The sequence below is a fragment of the Pristis pectinata genome, chromosome 23 (genome assembly GCF_009764475.1).
Source record: "Pristis pectinata isolate sPriPec2 chromosome 23, sPriPec2.1.pri, whole genome shotgun sequence".
In the NCBI taxonomy this organism is placed as follows: Eukaryota; Metazoa; Chordata; class Chondrichthyes; order Rhinopristiformes; family Pristidae; genus Pristis; species Pristis pectinata.
In genome coordinates, this window is record NC_067427.1 from 18,939,175 (window position 1) to 18,956,967 (window position 17,793).

At 44.2% G+C, this 17,793-nt stretch overlaps 1 protein-coding gene across 2 annotated transcripts in view; it reads left to right on the forward strand.

Moving 5' to 3' along the window:
- The window catches only part of adamts13 (ADAM metallopeptidase with thrombospondin type 1 motif, 13), a 44,901-nt gene extending 27,516 nt beyond the window's left edge, over window positions 1-17,385 (forward strand). For both annotated transcript variants that reach the window (XM_052036903.1, XM_052036904.1), the window contains 12 exons: window positions 1,739-1,918; window positions 2,728-2,932; window positions 4,364-4,493; window positions 6,245-6,374; window positions 7,706-7,885; window positions 8,763-8,939; window positions 9,924-10,125; window positions 11,679-11,958; window positions 12,458-12,604; window positions 13,519-13,695; window positions 15,756-15,934; window positions 16,182-17,385. In XM_052036903.1, coding sequence (XP_051892863.1) covers window positions 1,739-1,918; window positions 2,728-2,932; window positions 4,364-4,493; window positions 6,245-6,374; window positions 7,706-7,885; window positions 8,763-8,939; window positions 9,924-10,125; window positions 11,679-11,958; window positions 12,458-12,604; window positions 13,519-13,695; window positions 15,756-15,934; window positions 16,182-16,358 — 2,164 coding nt within the window. In that variant the 3' untranslated portion in view covers window positions 16,359-17,385. The remainder of the gene's footprint in view (window positions 1-1,738; window positions 1,919-2,727; window positions 2,933-4,363; window positions 4,494-6,244; window positions 6,375-7,705; window positions 7,886-8,762; window positions 8,940-9,923; window positions 10,126-11,678; window positions 11,959-12,457; window positions 12,605-13,518; window positions 13,696-15,755; window positions 15,935-16,181) is intronic.
- Window positions 17,386-17,793: the final 408 nt, after the last annotated feature.

Consider the following 17,793-nt stretch of genomic DNA (forward strand, 5'->3'; position numbering starts at 1 on the left):
CCCTCACTGGGGGGACGGGTTCCACAGACACCAACTCTAATTGGGGTAGAGTTTCCATGGACACTGAGCTCACTAAGGTATGGATTCCACCTTGCTGGCCCTACCTCCAGTTCTTGGCCCAACCTGGCATTCTTCATTCATTGTGACCCCAGAGAATGATATCAGATCCACAGTGGGGTGTGATACCAGGCTTAATCCTGTCCTCAACTGATGGCCTGACTCAGCAGAAGTGACAGTAACCTTGACTAATCCTCTCCTAACATTTTGCTATCCAAACGCCTGAAGCGGGCCTGGTGTGATTAGTTTGTTCACCAGAAATCTGGCAACTTTCTGGTCTCCGTGCCATGTGAGCTATCAGGATGCTTCTGAACACTGTGGTATGTGTATAGTGAACAGAGCTCAGAGCAAGAGGTGGAACCAAGAGATTTGACTACATTGTTCTTCTCAATAAAGAGAACAGCAGGCAGTTCTACTCAAAGAATGATGCAACTCAGAAGGAGGCCAGTGGACACATTATGTCCCTGCCAGCTCTTTGGATGAATTAGCCCCACTCACTTGCTCTTTGCCTTTAACTTCTGTTTCCAAAATCTTTTCATGCAGTGAATTCTAGGTCACAGCAATGCAATGTGTAGTATCATAATTCCAATCTGCTCTCTGTTTCATTTGGCAATAACCATAAACCTGCGTCCTTTGTTTACCATCCCTTCTCTAACTTTATCTTTATCAAAACACATAATCTTTCATGGATTTCCTCTTTAATCTTCCCTGCTCAAAGTAGAACCCCAGGATCAAACACAGATTTATTATCACTGTCTTGTTTGATGTGAAATTTGTTGTCCTGCGGCAGCAGTACAGTGCAAAGACATAAAAAACAATAAATTACGAAATAATTAGTGCAAAAAAAAGGTAGTGTTCATGGGTTCATGGACCGTTCAGAAATCTGATGACGGAAGGGAAGGAGCTGTTCCTGAATCATTGAGTGTGGGTCTTCAGGCTTCTGTACCTCCTCCCTGACTGTAGTAACGAGAAGAGGGCATGTCCCGGATGGTGAGGGTCCTTAATGATGGATGCTGCCTTCTTGAGGCACCACCTCGTTAAGATGTCTTCAATGGGAGGGAGGGTTGTCCCCGTGATGGAGCTGGCTGAGTCTACAACCCTCTGCAGCCTCTTGCGATCCTGTGAACTGGAGCCTCCATACCAGTCAGAATGCTCTCCACCGTATATCTATAGAAATTTGCAAGAATCTTTGGTGGCATACCAAATCTCCTCAAATTCCTAACAAAGTAGAGCTGCTGGCATGTCTTCTTCGTGATTGCATCAATGTGTTGGGCCCAGGACACGTCCTTGGAGATGTTGGCACCCAGGAACTTAAAGCTGCTCACCCTTTCCACCGCTGACCCCTCAATGAATACTGGTGTGTGTTCTCCCAACTTCCGCTTCCTGAAGTCCACAATCAATTCCTTGGTTTTGCCGACATTGAGTACGAGGTTGTTGTTGCAACACCACCCTACCAGCTGATCCATTTCATTCCTGTATTCCTCGTCATTGCCATTTGAGGGCCTTCCTAGTGAACCTTATTTATTGCTATGGCAACTCAACTGCATGAAGAAATTTACCATCTTTCCACTCCCTGTCCTTCCTCATCTTTCTGACCCAATTTTCTGTTGCAATACTTCTCTGGAGTGGGATATGCTGTGCATTTCCTGAACCTCTCCCTGTTCTTCATCTGAGTCTCTAGGTGGGAGGTCGGCGAGTTTGGTGCATGCAACGTCTCGTGTGACGGAGGATGGCGAGAAAGGGACATCCGTTGCCTGAAGCAAGAAGCACTTGAGATCCAGCAGACTTCTGATGCCGACTGTGCTGATTCTCCCAGACCTGAGTCAATAGAAATGTGTAACAACCACAGCTGCCCTGTCAGGTACATGACTCACAACCAGAGTGAACTACACCAAACGCGAGGGGTGATATGGGACAGGGACAGGGACGTGGAGAATGAGTTGCACCAGGACTAGATGGGAATCACATACAGAGTTTGAGATGGAGGGAGGAAGACAGAGACTGATAGAAAAAAACAATAGGTGAGGAACAGTGGAAGAGAGTTACATAGGGAGTAAGGGAGATGGAGGAGTGGACAGCAGGTTGGAGGAACCGGATTGCAGTCATCTGTTCACAGTGGAGATTTCAGACAGAACTGTGCAGTGCGACACATTGGGGAAGGATGAGGTTGTGGGTGTTTTACTGCGTCAGTGTGAGATCTCTGGCAAGATGTGCCTCACTACATTCCTCTAATGCCTCCACTCCACCACTGCCCTCCCAACTCCTCCTTTCTGTTCGTGATGGGTAGCAATTCCCTGGCTCTGTTGCCCACCCTCCCCAACACTGTACCTATATTTATTCCCCATGTGCAGCAGGAACTACTGAAGACAAGCTTTTCCAAAGTGAAAGGCCTCCTACCTGGCCTGATCCTCCTCATCTGATGTTAAACACACACATTTTCAGCCAGATGAATCATTGTATAATGATCAAGAACCCTGACTCAATCTCCCTTCCTGATCCAACGCCATTAAGGTCATGGAATCACCAATGGCTTGTCAGTGTGGGTTAGTACACCTTGAGTTCAAGAGCTCTCGCAGACTATGGCTGTAGGGTTTGATGTAGCAGCCTGTTCAGTAAACTCCTGGACAGCCAAGTGTTCTTGCTAAGTTTTGTTCACAATGATCATTGCAGGTGGAATGTTTCGGAGTCGGGTGTCTGTTCTGTATCCTGTGGAGTTGGAATTGCTGAGCGATCAGTTATCTGTGTCCAGTTCATCAATGGGGCAGATGTAGAAGTGAATAAGACTCTATGTCCGGTGGAAACACAGCCCCCGGACATCAGACCGTGCATTATCAGTATCTGTCCCTTCAAGCTGGATCAGATACCCTGGTCAGAGGTAAGTGCATTCTTCCTGCCCAGGGAGTCCTTATGTGAGTGAGTGCCTCCATAAGCATGTGCATGTTTTGTGCAAACATGTATTTAGTTTGCTATACATCTTAAAGATGACAGGACAGGTTGATAAATTGATTAAAAGAAGGACATAAATTTCCTGGGCTAACATTTTTAACTACAGAATATTTAAAGCAAAGAGGTTGTGCAGGAGCATTTAGTCCTCATATGGAATAATGAAGTCAATTCTGCCCACCACACTTCGGAAGAGATGTAAAGGCCTGAACAAAGGTACCAAGGAGATTTTCCAGAATATTACCAAAGATTAGAGGCTGGTTCTGATGGAGGGTCATCCACCTGAAACATTAATTCTGTTTCTCCCTCCACAGACATTGCCTGACTGCTGAGTATTTTCAGCATTCCCTGTGTTTATTTCAGATATCCAGCTTCGGTACTATTTTGCTTGACCCTATCTAGAACTCTTAGTGATGTGTACGTATAACTTTTTGAAAGTGCCAGGATAGGTTGAGAAGGCTGCTAAAAAGCACATGGAATCCTTGGCTCCATTAACAGAGACATACAGTATAAAAGGAAGAAGTTAAGTTAAACCTCTATAAATCAAGAGGCTCTTTCCCCTTGCTGGAAAGTCTAGAACTAGGAGTTATGGACTCATGGATTAGGGGTAGGTGATTTATGACTTGAATGAGATGAATTTTCATGACTATGGGGACAGTGAAACTTGGAAATTCTTTACTGGGCTTGGAGTGCTCAGTTGTTGAGTATATTCGAAGCCAAGTGATAGATTCTTGGGCTCAAAGTCATCAAACGATATGGGTTAAGGGTAGAAAGTGGAGTTGCCATTGAAATTCAACAATGATACTCAAAGGCAGAGTAGGCTCAGGAGGCAGTACATATCCATGACTGGCTAAGTTCCAGACAGAATGCAATTCTGGGTATCAGGAAGGGTGTCAGGCAAAGAAGAGGATGCTGAGGAGATTTACCAAAAAATAGAGGATTATAATTATATAGAGAAACTGAAGAAGCTGAGATTGTTGCTTGTAGAGCAGAGAAATCAAGGAGTGATTTGTAATGGTGTTCAAAATTAGGGTGAAATTGTTACCACTGGCTTGAGAATCAGAACTGGATTTACTGTAATAGACAAGTAGTCAGGGAAGAAGAGAAAAAAATATTTTGTGGAAGTTTATTTCATCTGGAATGCACTACCTGGTAGCATTTCAAAAGTATCATTCAAAAAGGCATAAGCTAAATAGTTGAAGGATAAAGTAACAGAGCTATGGGGAAAGAGCAGAGGGCATGGGACAAATTGCAAAGCAGTTTCTTAGAGCTGGCACAGGCATAGTGGGCCAAATGATCTCCTGTGCTGCGTCATTCTGTGGAATAAGGTGATGTCCCTCTGAACCTACTGTTTCTATTTCAGGTGTCCAAACAACTGGGGAAGGAGATTGGAAGCGTCATGAATGTCACAGCTTTGTCAGGTGTGCCAACTGAGAGTCGCACTTATCTCTGGGTTCCTATAATGGGATCCTGTTCTGTTAGCTGTGGTGAAGGTAAGGGTGTAATGATGTTTCATGTTCAAATAATTGGTATTGCTTGATTCATGCTCCTGGTATTTAAACACCATACGTGTTTGTTGAGGTAGGAGAGATGCAGAGATCGAACTGCTGTTGTGCTAACCAGCAGAATCCCATACTTGTCGACATTTGTTGTAATAAATAGGCTTTATCCCAATGCCACACTCACACTTACTTCTCCTCTCTTGAAGGAAATGGGGCAGTTCCACAGGGACTTGTCAATTTCTGATATGCCCCCAAAATAACTTCATTTTTATAGTACCTTTAACCAACTGACAACATTATGTGCCTAAATTCATCAAAATTTGACATCAAGCCACATGTTGAGATATCAGATCACCAAAAGACTGGTCAAGGAAGTAAGGAGCAATGTAAGGGATGAAAGAGAGAGGTTTATTGAAGGAACTCTGATGTGTGAGAACAGTGTGGATCAGCAAGACGTTTGACTACAAGGACATCACAGGAAGTCCAATCACACCTCCCTCTCTTTCAAACACACATATGCACATACGCACAAGCATAAACACATTGCAAGAATCAATAAACGGTAATTAGGACCTAAACTGGAGAGTTAACCCAGAGCACTGAGGCCAACAAGCTCACTCAGGTCGGATCAGGAGACGTACCAAGGTCTTCCTGATCTATGTGGCCTACTCCTTCACCAGACTATGTACTTAACAAAGGGACACAAGAGGGAGCTCTTCTTTATTTTGATTGTATTTTAAACATTGTTCATCTGTTCCAGAGCAGTTAAAGGTTTGCAGCCTTCGATTTAAAACAACAGCTGTTGCTGGCACTTATGATCTCCAGGTGGTTAATCCGAGGCATTATACTAACATGGGCTGGCAACACCAAAAATAACAGAGAAGCTGTCAGGTTATTGTACAAACCGAACTATTTCACTGAGGTCCTTCAGAGAAATAAACCTGCTCTTCTAACACACTGTAAGCCTACACTTGGTTGCAGTTCCCTGTAATGGCATTAGTTTAGAGGGCAATAAATAAAGAGTCCTCATTCACTTCAGTTCCCCTGCCGGTTAGGTTCCTACAACTACAGAAAGCTCAAATCAGACCCATTCTGGAATTGCATTCCATTCCCAGCACCATACATGCACTAGTTTTGGAAGTGGTGCAGTGTGAATTAAATCCGTTAGATTACACTTAGACTAGGTTCAAGAGCAGAGTATGGAATGATCAAATTGTGATGTTTGATATGATTAAAGTTGACAGGGTGGAAAATGAGAAAGAATTTCCACTGTGGAAGAGTTCAAGTGAAAGGAATGTAAAAAAAATTGGAGCTAGGTCCCTTAGAAATGTGGTCAGGGTGCATTCTTAACATGGGATGTTTAAAATTTGGAATTCTCTTTCCTAAAAACAATGAAGCTCAAGGTCAGTTGATGTTTTCAAAACAGCTTGATATTTTGTATAAAAGATTTTGTGGAACCATGACAGCAGATTGAGTTAACGTATACAGTAACCATAACAACCTACTGGTGATATAGGCTTGAGGGGCTGAATGGCCTCCCTGTTCTTGTGTTCCTCTCCATTAGTCTTTCTCTGAGATAATTCTGAGGCTTATGAGGCTCATTTTCATCCATCCCAATACAAAAGAGACACAAGTGCTGCTCTCCTTCCAAGCCCAAAATGTTTTTGCAAATGGCAACTCACAATGTCAGCAAACTTGTGCACAAGATCAGAGCTATATGAACGACTGTTATTGGTCCACAGGAGTATCAGAGATCAGGTATGTGTGCATCAATGCTGAGACCAAGGAGGAGTCACAACCAGAATATTGTGATCAGAACTTCCAACCTCAGATGTACTACATGCCATGCACCAGTAAAACATGTCCCCCTTGGTAAGTCAGTTCAACATCATCAATTGATATCATTACTCTAATAAAGTTCCTAGCTTTTTATCAGGCTCTGAAACATCACGGGGAAGCATGGCTGAAAATCAGCTCTCCACCGAAGCCAGGGTCTGTGTTCAGAGCATCTTTTCATTTCAGTATCAGCAACAAACAATCCCAGGGAAATATGCACCATGAGTTAGAATAAAGATCCCTCAATTAGACATCTAACTACAAATACATAAGGTCACGGTGAGACCATACCAAGAATATTGTGCGTGGTTTTGGTCTCCTTACTCAAGAAAGGATATGCTTGCCATGGAGAGAGTGCAGAGAAGCTTCACCAGACTGATTCCTGGGATGTTATGACTGTGGTATGAGGAAAGATTGGTTCAACTAGGCCTGTATTCACTGGAGTTTTCAAGAATGAGAAGGGGATCTCATTGAAACATACAAAATTGTAACAGGGTTAGACAGACCAGATGTGAGGAGGGTAATTCCCCTGGCTGGGGAGAATCTAGAACCAAGGGTCACAAACTCAGAAATATAAGGTAAGACGTTTAGGGTTAAGATGAGGAAAAATGTTGTCACACTGAGGGTGGTGAACCTGTGGTTTTCTCTATCACTGAAGGCAGTAGATACTAATTTGCTGACTATATTTAAGGAGGGAGGCAGATTTCTAGACCAGAAACGTATCAAGGGGTGAAGGGACACAACGGGATAATGATTTTGAAATAAAGGATCAGTCATGATCGTATTGATTGATGGAGCAAACAAAGAGTCAAATGGCCGACTCATGCTCTAATTTTCTGTGCTTCTGCATTTTCACTGCTTCGTCAATCATCCCCAGCTCAGAAACACCACAGGTTAGATACAGAATAAAGGTCTTTCTAGGCTCTCCTGTCAAATCTACCCAGAAAGTAAATGTCTAAGATTGGTAAAAGTGACCTTGAAGTTGTCAAATAGCCATAAAAACCCAATAGATTTTCTAACATTCTTTAGCGAAGGAAATCTGCTTTCCTTTCTCGTCTGGACTGGTATGTATTTGTAGTCCCCCACCAATATGTTTGACTCTTAATGGCCATCTGATGTGACCCAGCAAGAGTCTCAGTTCTTCTTCAGAGATAATAGAGAATGGGCAGTAAATGGCGGTCTTGTCAATTATGTCCACAACCCAAGAATTACATTTTTTAAAATCTACACTTGCAATCTACATGCATGTGAATTTGACAAGGGCGAATGGATATTGAATAAGACCAGATACCCTGCCTCACTTCCACTCCCCTTAACCCAGGGACTTCGATGTTAATTTGTAATTATTGTCATTTACTCTCTCAAAGGTGGAAAGTCCACGAGTATGGCCCGTGCAATGTGAGCTGTGGGGGTGGAGTACGTGAGAGGGAAGTGTATTGTGTAAAGGAAGAGAGCCATTTATACCAAAGGGTCCCTCCCTTTGAATGTGGCAACACTCCAAAGCCTGCTTCCATGGAGATATGTAATTCTCATCCCTGTCCTGTAAGGTAACAACTTTTCAACCATGGATAAAAATTTGTGTGCTTTGTTTCCTTGTGAGTCTTCCTGTTATTATTACAAAATGGATTTAAACTTGAGCACAGCTCATCACAAATGAACATCAAGGCTAAGGATGCCCAAATAAAAACCATTCCTTCAGTATCTGTCTCCTCCAATATCTGACTCACCCAAACCATCACCAAATCTTCCCCAACCCAATTCCCCAAACTAACACGTAACATTCCCAATCCAACACCAACTTCCTCCAAGCCAGCAACTAACTCACTCAACCCAACATCTAACTCCACATCTCCAATGCCCAACACTCACTCCCACAATACCAAATTTCCCCTCCCCAGCACCCAACTCTCCAGCCTCAATACCCAACAGGTCTAGCTCAATGCCAGTCCAGTAACTACACATCTTACCTAACATTCAACCCCACCAAAGCAACCCTCCCAGCCAATCTCTGGCTATGACTCTCATGTCCCAACACTGTAGCTCATCATCAACAATATTTTGAATTCCATAAACGTCCATAATTCCACCACCATTATTTGATAAATCCCATAGATTTTCTTCCTTTGAGTATATAAAGAGGCTTACACTCCTTTAGCACCTTCTCACATTCTTAGGTCTCCCCAGGATGATTTAGAACCAATCAATTATTTTACATAGATAACACATGCCACCATCTGACAGCTTTTTATTTGAATTGTGTCTATTACAATTACCTTTTTTTTAGGTTTCTGTTATAGGTCCATCCAGCAATCTGTTCTTTGGATGTTATCTATCCTTCTCTCTGTGTGAATTTGGTTTACTGGCTTGTGCTGGCAACTGGCTGACTACATTAAGAAGCTTCATTCTCCCTAATCTTTCCCGAAGATGGTGGTACAAGTCTGAATCATGCAGTGTACCATGCGGAGGAGGAGTGAGGCGCAGGCTGCTCTACTGTGCAAAGGTATTACCTGACCATGAAGAACTGACATCAGACAAAGAATGTCTTCATCTGAGCCGACCTGAGGACCTAGAATTTTGCAACCTCCATCCTTGTCCTCCAAGGTTTGTGAGCTTTTTTCACTGTTCCTTGCCTCTTTGAATGCACATTCTCACTGGCCCTATGGCCTACCATGTCAGTGCCAACCGTGATACCAATCTAAACTAATTCCATCTGCCTGCACATGGTCCATATCCCTCTGTTCCCTGCCTGTTCATGTGTCTGCTAAATGCCTCTTAAATGTTGCTATTGTATCTGCTTCTACCTCCTCTAGCAGCACACTCCAGGCACCTACCACTCTGTGTAAAAAAAAACTTGCCTTGCAAATCTCCTTTAAACTTTCCCCCCCTCACCTGAAGCCTATGCCCTCTAGTATTTGACATTGCCAACCTGGGAAAAAGACACCGTCTATCTACCCTGTCAATGCCTTTCATAAGTTTATATGCTTGTATCAGGTTGTCCCTCAGCCTCTGATGTTCCAGTGAAAAAAATCCAAGTTTGTCCAACCTTTCCTTATAGCTAATACTGTCCAATCCAGGCAATGTCCTACTGAACCTCTTCTGCACTCTCCCTAAAGCCTCCACATCCTTCCTGTAGTGTGGCGACCAGAAATGCACACTATACTCCAAATGTGGCCTAACCAAAGTTCTAGACAGCTGCAACATGAATGGGGTTCAATGGAGACTGAATCTCAGTGGGTGAGGGGTTCGGCAGGCAGTGGTTCACAGAGGTATAGCGTCCATGAGCACTTATTCTCCCATAGAAACTGAAAGCAAACCTCTCCCTGATGCTGAAGCTCCCTCTTGAAAAGGAGTCTTGATGGAGATGCTCAGTGTTTAAGGATTGACTTGATTTGACCCTTAAGTAGATGGAGAATACTGGATCAGAACTGTAACATTACTCTGGGAATCAAAGGGATGGAAAGGTAAAGGTAAACACTAGTCTAGAACAGTAACATCATGTTACTGTGAGAATCATAGTGAGAGGAGGAAGAGAGAACGGTGGGCTGGATTTGAGATGCTGGTTTAATCTGTGATTCTGATGGACAGGTGGCAGGTTTCAGAGCCAGGACGGTGCTCAGTGCTTTGTGGGACTGGTCTGGCTGAGAGGAAGGTGACCTGTGTCCAGCTTCACAACGGGACAGGTGTGGAAGTGAACAGAGCCCACTGCTTGGGGCTGGAGGAGCCCCTGTCACGTGTCCCGTGTGTCGTCAGCTGCCCGTTTGGTTGGAATCCCCAAAACTGGACTGAGGTCAGTGGCTTTCCTTCGGAAGAAGGTGGATACGGCAAAAGCATGGGAACATAGGAGGCCATTCTAGGTGCCTAATAACTCTAATCAATGTTAAGAATATCTGAAGTCATGGGGTATATCCTTGGAGTAAAACACTTATGGATTCTTTGTACTTATCATTTGCCATCAGTTCCATAATCTTTAACTTTAAGATTCTCTTAAATGGAATTTTATTGAATGGCATCAGGAAGTCCACATAAATGATAATCAGTGACATTCCCTCTCTACTAATTTAGTTACCTTCTTCCAAAAACTAAATTAAAGGGGTGGCTGGTGGAGTTGCTGCCTTACAGCATCAGCAACCTGGTTCCAATTCTGACCTCCAGTGCTGGCTGTATGGAGTTTTCATGTCCTCCCTGTGTTCACCTGGATTTCTTCCAGATGCTCCAGATTCCTCCCACATCCCACAGATGTGCTGGTTGGTAAGTTATTTGGCCGCTGTAAATTGCTCCTTGCGTGCAGCAAGTGGTAGACTCTGGGGGAGTTGATGGGAACGTGGGGAGAATAAAATGAGATTTGTATACAATGGTATAAATGGGTGCTCAATGGTCAGTATGGACACGAAGGGCCTAATTCTGCACTGTATATCGCTATGATTCCACATACATGACCTACACTTTCTGTAAACATTCCGATCAGCTCCAGTTTCTCTCTGTGCTATCCCATACTGTCCTTTATTATAGATTGATTTAATTTTCCCATAACAGACGTTACAAGTATATATAGAAACATTTCGAATGTTGAAAGGACTGGACAGAGTAGATGTGGCTAAGTTGTTCCCTTTGGTGGGTGAGTCCAGGACTAGAGGGCACAGTTTTAGAACTAGAGGGTACCCATTTAGAACAGAAATAAGAAGAAATTTCTTTAGCCAGAGGGTCGTGGATTTATGGAATTCATTGCCACATACAGCTGTGGAGGCCTGATCATTGGGGGTGTTTAAGGAGGAGATTGATAGGTATCTAATTAGTCAAGGTATCGAGGGATATGGGGAAAAGGCCAGGAATTGGGGCTAGATGGGAACAGTTTAGCTCACGGTAAGGGAGTGGAGCAGACTCGATGTGCCGAATAGCCTACTTCTGCTCCTTTGTCTTGTGATCTATATAACTTTTAGCATCTTTATGACCTATATTAAGTGAGAAGGGAGCCAGTGAGGGATGCAATGAGAGGGCAGGTAAATGGGATAAGGGGGTAATGGGCAGCTGGGTTTGGGATACACTGAAATAATGAATAGGTAGATCTGAAGGATACACTTAGCAGGTAGACTGGTAGAATTGAGAAGGTGTGGTTGGGGGAGAGGACGGTTCAGTGATGCTGGGGGAGATGGTGGGAAGGTAGAGATAAAGGACAGGATGATTTGAGTGGGCGGGGTTCTGAATGAGGTTGAGGGGTGGGTGGGTCTGAGAGAGGAAGGATCAGTTGAAGGGAGATGGTGGGTAGATGGAATTGAGGAAGTGGTTCAGGTTGATTTGAGGGAAAACCAGGTAGAATGTCCCTGATTGCTCTTCTGTTCCCAGTGTTCAGTTTCCTGTGGGCATGGTGTCCGAAGCAGGCAGCTGCTCTGTGTCAATCTCGACTCAACTGAGGTTGTGCTTGATGCCTTCTGTGATGAGCTGACGAAGCCTGCTACCAAGGAGCCCTGTGATGTAGGACCCTGCTCGACCCAGTCAACAAACCAGGCTGCAGCTCTGACTTGGGCTCCTACAGGGGCTGCTGCCATTAGCCTTACAGCTACAGTGACACCACAAGGATCCAGAACAGACACAACTACACCGGCTAAAGGCTCAAGGAAGGAAGGTACAAAGGACAGAGCTACTGCCTGCAGCATCTCACTAATCCATTCTAATACACAGCCCAGCAATGAGTACTCAAAGCATGGGTTGGTAATCAAGTAAGACTCCCTTTATATTGTTCCCCCAGAGAAGATCCAGTACAAGCCAGTTAAAGATACATCATCTCAAAGATTTTTTTTCAAAAGATTTCACAAGTTTGTTAGAATAGTGCATATGATATGTGAATGTAAACACAGAAACTGGTGATTTAATTAGTTAACCATCGGGAGCTTAAGCCAGTATAGTTACGTACTCTGGCTCCTATGCCAAGACAAACTGAAAGTCACTTAATGCTTAGCTCCTATAGAGACCAGAAACATTCATCGCAAACAAACTGGGACCAGTTTGAAGCCGGGGGAGGGGGGGTGGGGTGAAGAAGGAGATAAGTGGCCGTTGACTGCCACACTTCACTACCTAGTCCACTAGATGTGTACTAACACTGATACTGTGCTGTTTTGTTCCAGGTGTCTGCGGGAAGCTGGTTCTGAGCAAATCAGGGATGCTGAACCTGACCAATTTGCAGGTCAGCGAATGCACGGTTAGCATTGGACGCCCACTGGATGAAGTCATCACAATCCGTGTTCTGTCCAGCTCATTGAACTGCAGCAGGCGTAAGAGACCAGCGTCATCGTCTGTTATAATTACTTGATGCTGATTTACAGCTTCAAGAAGCTGCTGATTAAATGGGTGGCATGCTGGGAGTTAATAAGGAGGGGTGCTGATGTTCTCCCTGCTGATGGCACTGTGTTTTGCACCAATCTATGGAAGCAAGGGCTTGAGGCAAGGAGAGCTGTTTACTCCAAGAGAGTGAGTCCCCACATAACCTGTACCCCGCTGGGATTTAGTGGCTATGGAATCATATCAGAGTAAGATTTAGTGTCTGTGCAATCTGTACCATAGTGGGAGCCAGTGCCTCTAGATCTTGTATGTTAACCCACACCCTAGTGAAGGTCTGTGTCTATGGAACCCTTCTCCCAGTAAGGGTCAGTGTGTGTGGAACCCATCCTCCAGTGAGGGTCAATGTGTGTGGAATCTGCCCCTCAGTGAGGGTCAGTGTGTGGGACCCATCCTCCAGTGAAGGTCAGTGTGTGGAACCCGTTCCCCCAGTGAGAGTCAGTGTGTGTGGGACCCGTCCCCCAGTGAGGGCCAGTGTGTGTGGGACCCGTCCCCCAGTGAGGGCCAGTGTGTGTGGGACCCGTCCCCCAGTGAGGGTCAGTGTGTGTGGGACCCGTCCCCCAGTGAGGGTCAGTGTGTGTGGAACCTGTATCCCAGTGACAATCAGTGTCAAAGGAACCCCTACCTTAGTTGGAGACGTTGTGTTTGAGACCTGTAACCCAGACTGAGTTAGAGCCAGTGAACCCCATATCCCATGAGAGTCGGTAGCTATGTATCCTGTATGCCAGTGGGAGTCAGTGTTGTCAGGGACAGGGGAACAATTGTCATGTAAACTTAAGAAATTGAAACATTGACTCGATAATAAATGCAGAGATTCTGGATCTTTCAGATGTCTTTACTCTTTCATCAGGAGACACTTTGGCACTTTGTGGGCGACGACTGTTTTGGAAGGTCTGCTCCCCATTGAAAGGGTTTACACTCACATCTGTCACCAACACGCTAACAGTCAGGCAGCGGAGCAGCACCAAGGGCAGTGGAGTTGTCCTCCAGTACTCCAGCAGCCTCTCATCTCGACAGTACCACAGAGGTAGGTGCTCAGGTTGGGTATCAGGTCAATGGGTTTCTAAGGAACATTGTGGCTCTGTGAGTAGCTGGAGACAATGGGCTTGAGCTTAACTCCAGACTGGAATTCAAAATGTAGCTTGACACCACCAGTGCAATTCGAGGGAGAACTGCTTTGCTGTAGGTGCTGCTTTTGGAACAGATGTTAACCTAGGCCCTCTCAGATGAACTTAAACAATCTCAATGTATTATTGTTAGAAGCCCAAGAGTTCTCCTTGGTATCCTGACCAATATCAGTGCGAGATCATCTGGTCATTAGACAAGGTGGGCTTGCTTGCTTTAGAGCAAAGGTCTTCAAAATTAATAGTTTCGATAAGAGTAATTATGGAGAAACTGTTTCTATTGGTGGAAGGGTCAACAATCAAAAGAATATAAAATTGGGAAAATGACTGGGAAAAGATGAGGAAAATAATGTTTACGCAACGAGGATCAAGGGCGGTGGTAGCAGTTTCAATGGAAACATTTAATAGAGACTTGGTGAAAGAGGAACAATTTCCAGGGCTCTGGAGAAGGAACAGGACTATGGGACTAATCTGATGGCTGTACCAAACAGCCGGTACAGACATGATGGACCAAATGGTCTCCTTTGCAATTGGATACAATGATTCAGTGATGCACGAAAGCCCAGCCTACAAAAGAAGTAAAAGCCAACCGGGGAGAGCAGAGCCTTATCCTGGTATTCCAAGGTGTTTTATGTTAGCGTTGAAAGTCATGTAGACAAATGTGGGAGCCAGTTGTACCACTCTGGCTGTGATCAGATGCATTGAAACAGAAGGCCAAGGCATATGAATATATAAATTAGGAGCAGGAATAGGCCACTCGGTCCTTCAAGCCTGTTCCAGTATTCAATAAGATCGTGGCTGATCTGACTGTAACCTCAACTCTGCATTCATGCCAACTCTCCATAACCTTTCACCTCCTTGTAATCAACATTAGGAAAGATGTTCACGACACGCTGAGAAAAGAATTCTCCTCAAGTGGGTGACTCCTGGTCCTAGGTTCTCCCACAAGTGGAAACATCCTCTCTGGATCCACCCTGTCAAGACCTTCAGGAATTTATATCTTTCAAATGGACCTTCCTGATGGGACAAAACATTGTGCATTTACACAGGAGCTGAGGGAGGCAGGGTGTTTACTAATAAATTACCTCTGAGAGGTGATGGGAGATTGGTGTGAGCAAGTGTAAAGCCATCAACTGTTGGCCAGAGAGGGAGATCAGAGTATTTTGTATATAGTGAGAAACTCGGAATGGGAGAGAACAAGTTAGATTTGAGAAGACACCAAGGAGAATAATCATTAAAACGTCAGGAATAGGTACAGGAAACCATCAAAAAGGTTGTTGGAATATTGGCCTTTATCTTAAGAGGGAAGGCTGGAATATACACTGGAGGAAGTGATGCTCCCATTGTACAGAGTTAATAGGGTCATATAGCATGGAAAGAATCTGCACCGACCATCAACCACCCATTTACACATATCCTACATTAATTGCATGTTTTATTCTCCCCACATTCACTTCAGCTCTCCCCGGATTCTACCAGTCCCTTGCATACTAGCAGCAATTTACAGTGGCCAGCTAACCTACCAACCTGCACATCTTTGGGATGCTGAGTCCTGTTGAGAACCCACCTGGAATGAGGAAGGTTTGGAGTTGGTCTGATTATAGTATTTAAGATGATAAAGGAATCTAATGTGGTAGAGGTAAACTGTGTCCTCTGGTGTGAGATGAGGTATCATCTTAAAATTCATAGGTGAAATCAGAAACAATTCTTTCCAGAAAGGGATGGAACTCAGGAACTCCACCCTAAACATTATGGAATCTGAGAACAGAAGATTTTTGTTCACTGTGGTTATGATGAGGTATGGAGCAAAGATGAATAAAACTGAGATGCAGTTTAATTTGTGTAACCACTCAAGGTGATATTGCTGCACTATATAACGTGTCTGAGCAGATGTTGCTCCTTACTATGGGTTGAGCTGTAGGATTAACCCAAATTCACAGCAGCGATGTTTTCCATTTTGCAGAATGTGATGTCCAGCTGTATGGACCCTGGGGTATTATAGTCAGCCCCATGCAGTCCTACAGGGAGGGCCAAGCCTGTCGTACTTTTATCAATGTATCTCCAATGGATCGTATCATAATCAGAGTCCTGCACCTGAGATTTGACATTAGGGCGAACACAACCACCTCTGATTACATTCTGGTGAGTTGGACTCAGTATTCTACATTATATATTCTGTTAGCCCTTCCGAGAACTCTCAATGGGATACGGTTTCATGAGAACAGGCACTCACTGGGATACGGGTTTCATGGACACTAACTGTCATGAGGATATGGATTCCATGGATTCTGACACACTGAATTTGAACTTGAAGTAGGTATTTTGGCCTGGTAGTGTTCTCATCATTTTTAGTATGTTGCTTTAATGGTTAAACTCTTTATGTTTTCAGATAAAGGACGTCAGCACACAGAGGTACTCGGCATATCGTGGTAACAGCCTGTTCCTTTGGCAGTCGCTGGGAAACTCTGTTGAAATTGAATTTCATGGAGATTTTCGATTCCGGGCCTTGTTCAGAGCTGTACCATCCCGAACTATGAGGGGTGTCCACCAACTGTATTGTGGGTAAAGGAAACTGTGGCAGATTCCCCCTCTCTGGAATGTTCTCCTGCTGTCAGACTACCCTTCTCTGTTTGCCTCCAGGCAGTGGCTGACTATGTCTTGCCCTGGTTGTGATTGTGAGGACTTGGCATTCTCTGAAGTACAAGTGGACTGTCTCCTACCCATGTTTCCACTATTGGAAACCAACCTTCCCTTGACCTATCGCTGTAACCTCCTAGTTAAAGAATCTGTCACCAGGCACTACTGATTTGAAGATGGTTGAACAAGTGTTACAATACAACTTAACTATGATCCATAGATTTCAGTTCTATTTGTGTTGTCAGCAGTTCAGGAATAGCCAATTTCCACAATTTATGGTCCATTAAATTCAGTATGAACAAACCAGCAAGTAACAAATTGGCCTGAATTCCCTTGGCAATTTGCATCACACAAAATCAGGGACCTTATGTGTTACACACTCTTGTTGTAAATTATAGGACAGTGGCAAAAGCTAGGGGAGGTTCTGAATGCCATAGCTCCAAGGCATTGGGAAACAACATTTGACTTGAAGATCAAAGATTAAGATCTAGCTGTAGTACTTCAGATTGTTAATGGTGGATAGGGCAGAGAGAGGGAGAGACATCATTTCTTCTGGTGGAGATATCTAAGGATGGTGGGCGGGGGGGAGCGGTTAAACTTACATTTCAGGTGAGGTCATGTAGGGATGGTATCGGGAAGCATTCTTCACACAAGGGCTGGTGGGAATCTGGTGCACCAAGAGCCTCAGGGACTGGAGATTTCACGATCAAGACTGATAGGCATTTCTGGGTAACTCACCTCCAGGGGGGTATCCAGTTTAATTGGCTGAGACTGCTTTTTGAAAAAATTTATTTTCAAGATGTGGGGCCAACATTTATTCCCTGTTCCTAATTGCTCTTGAACTGAGCGGCTTGTTTATGATAAAAGGTCTTCTGAAAAAGAATGCAGAAACACCAGCATAAAGTTGTAATGAGCAAGATTCATTTATACATAAAATTTAACAATCTGTTGCCCCACTTGATTTGATTCTGCCCAGATTCTTGAGAAATCATGTGGAAACATCAAGACTATATGTATTATTGAGGTGTTGTAACCTCCCATCAGCTGTGAGCCCAGAGTCTATAGTGTTTTGTTTTGTACGTTGGTTCTCTTGCATCTTTAGTTATGAGAATGCAGGAAACAGAAGCAGAGTAGCCTGTTAGCCCCCTCAAACCTGCTCTGTCATTCAAACACTCATCTGATTTTGGCCTCAGCTCAATTTTCCTGCCTGCTCCCTAAAATTCTAGGGACCAAGTATCTGCCTATTTCAGTCTTGAATGTATCCAATGATTCAGCCTCCGCAGCCCTCTGGGGCAGAGAGTTCCAAAGTTTTACAAAACTACGAGAGAAGAAATTCCTCCTCATCTTCATCTTAAGTGAGCAAC